The sequence below is a fragment of the Rattus norvegicus genome, chromosome 3 (genome assembly GCF_036323735.1).
Source record: "Rattus norvegicus strain BN/NHsdMcwi chromosome 3, GRCr8, whole genome shotgun sequence".
In the NCBI taxonomy this organism is placed as follows: domain Eukaryota; kingdom Metazoa; phylum Chordata; class Mammalia; order Rodentia; family Muridae; genus Rattus; species Rattus norvegicus.
This window is the reverse complement of record NC_086021.1, coordinates 119,147,896-119,149,641: the sequence shown is the minus strand read 5'-3', so window position 1 is coordinate 119,149,641 and position 1,746 is coordinate 119,147,896. Positions and strand designations below refer to the sequence as shown.

The following is a 1,746-nucleotide window of genomic DNA, read 5'->3' as shown; positions in this document are numbered from 1 at the left end:
TGAGCATGGGAGATCTTTCCATCTTCTGAGGTCTTCTTCAATTTCTTCATTTTTTTCATCCACTCTGAGATTTTGATAAAAATCTTTAACAGCTATAAAATACTTTTATTTTATAGTTCATTCCTCAATATTTAATGTTGTCCATTTTTCATATATCTGTCTTTCATTTGGTTTTAATGTTATATTGAAAACTGACTTCCATAATTTGTCTTGTTGTAACTTATTAATATAGGATATTATTATATTCTATTAATATAATTTATATTTTTCTTGTTTTCTTCTTCAGGTAATAGTGACATACATGCTAATGGGAGGAGCAAATCTCTCTGTGGTATCAGAGTTTGTATTTCTTGGACTCACCAACTCTTGGGACATCCAGCTTCTTCTCTTTATGTTCTCATCTATGTTTTATGTGGCAAGCATGATGGGAAACTCCCTCATTATTTTTACTGTGGCTTCAGACCCTCACTTACACTCTCCAATGTACTTTCTGCTGGCTAACCTCTCCTTCATTGACCTAGGTGTTTCTTCTGTTACTTCCCCCAAGATGATCTACGATCTGTTCAAAAAGCACAAAGTCATCTCCTTTAGAGGTTGTGTTATCCAGATCTTTTCCATTCATGTCATTGGTGGTGTGGAGATGGTTTTACTCATCTCTATGGATTTTGACAGATATGTAGCCATATGTAAACCTCTCCATTACCTGACTATTTTGAGCCCAAGAATGTGTCTCTTCTTTGTAGTGATTGCCTGGTTAGTTGGCCTTATACATTCTTTGGTTCAGTTGGCTTTTGTCATAAATTTACCTTTCTGTGGACCAAATGTGTTGGACAGCTTCTACTGTGATCTTCCCCAGTTCATCAAGCTTGCTTGCCTAGACACTCACAAACTAGAATTCATGGTCACAGCCAACAGTGGATTTATCTCTGTGGGCTCCTTCTTTGTACTGATAATCTCATATATTTTCATCATCATCTCTGTACAAAAACACTCTTCAAGTGGTTTCTCTAAAGCCCTATCCACACTGTCAGCTCATGTCTTAGTAGTGGTCCTATTTTTTGGTCCTTTGATAATTAACTATACATGGCCATCTCCTTCCATACACTTTGATAAATTTCTGGCCATATTTGATGCAGTTATCACTCCTTTTCTGAATCCTGTGATCTATACACTTAGGAATCAAGAAATGAAGATGGCAATGAAGAAAATATTCAAACAGCTACTGGGTTATAGAAAAATCTCTTAGGTGCTTGCCTTGTGAATGAAGAGTACATTTTCATCAATCTCAGTGCAAAAACTGCCCTTTATACTCTGTCTATATTTATATTATATCTATATTTATATTAATATTTGATCCATTTTTTCTATGTAGCAGGGTGAGAGAACCTCTTATAAAATAGAAAAGAAATTACAGGTATTTACAAAGTAAATATAATGATATTGAGCCTCAATTCCCAAGGAATATTTTTGATCTGTATATTTGAATACAAAGAAGTTGGAAGCCTACACTAAGACATTTAAAATAGAGAACATAAGATTAAAAAAATAACATGTAGGAATTATGGAAGTATGGAAGTACTTACTGGGAATACTTGTTTATCTTTTAACATATGATATAATTTTTAAGTTTTTCACACATGTATTGATCTCATCATTTCTTAATTGTTCTCCTTCCACTTTCCAACAGGTTTCCCTCCTAACTTCCACTCTCTCTCTCTCTCTCTCTCTCTCTCTCTCTCTCTCCCC

General features: G+C 34.5%; 1 protein-coding gene across 1 annotated transcript; it reads left to right on the top strand.

Annotated features, from left to right (window-relative positions):
* Positions 1-307: 307 nt before the first annotated feature.
* Positions 308-1,246, top strand: Or4f14e (olfactory receptor family 4 subfamily F member 14E). Its single transcript, NM_001000602.1, has one exon. It carries the CDS (start codon positions 308-310, stop codon positions 1,244-1,246), a length of 939 nt encoding a protein of 312 aa, NP_001000602.1.
* The last annotated feature ends 500 nt before the right edge of the window (positions 1,247-1,746 follow it).

Bases quoted from the DNA above. Each gene is read 5' to 3' on its own strand.
- Or4f14e (NM_001000602.1), top strand. From the start codon at position 308: ATGGGAGGAGCAAATCTCTCTGTGGTATCAGAGTTTGTATTTCTTGGA.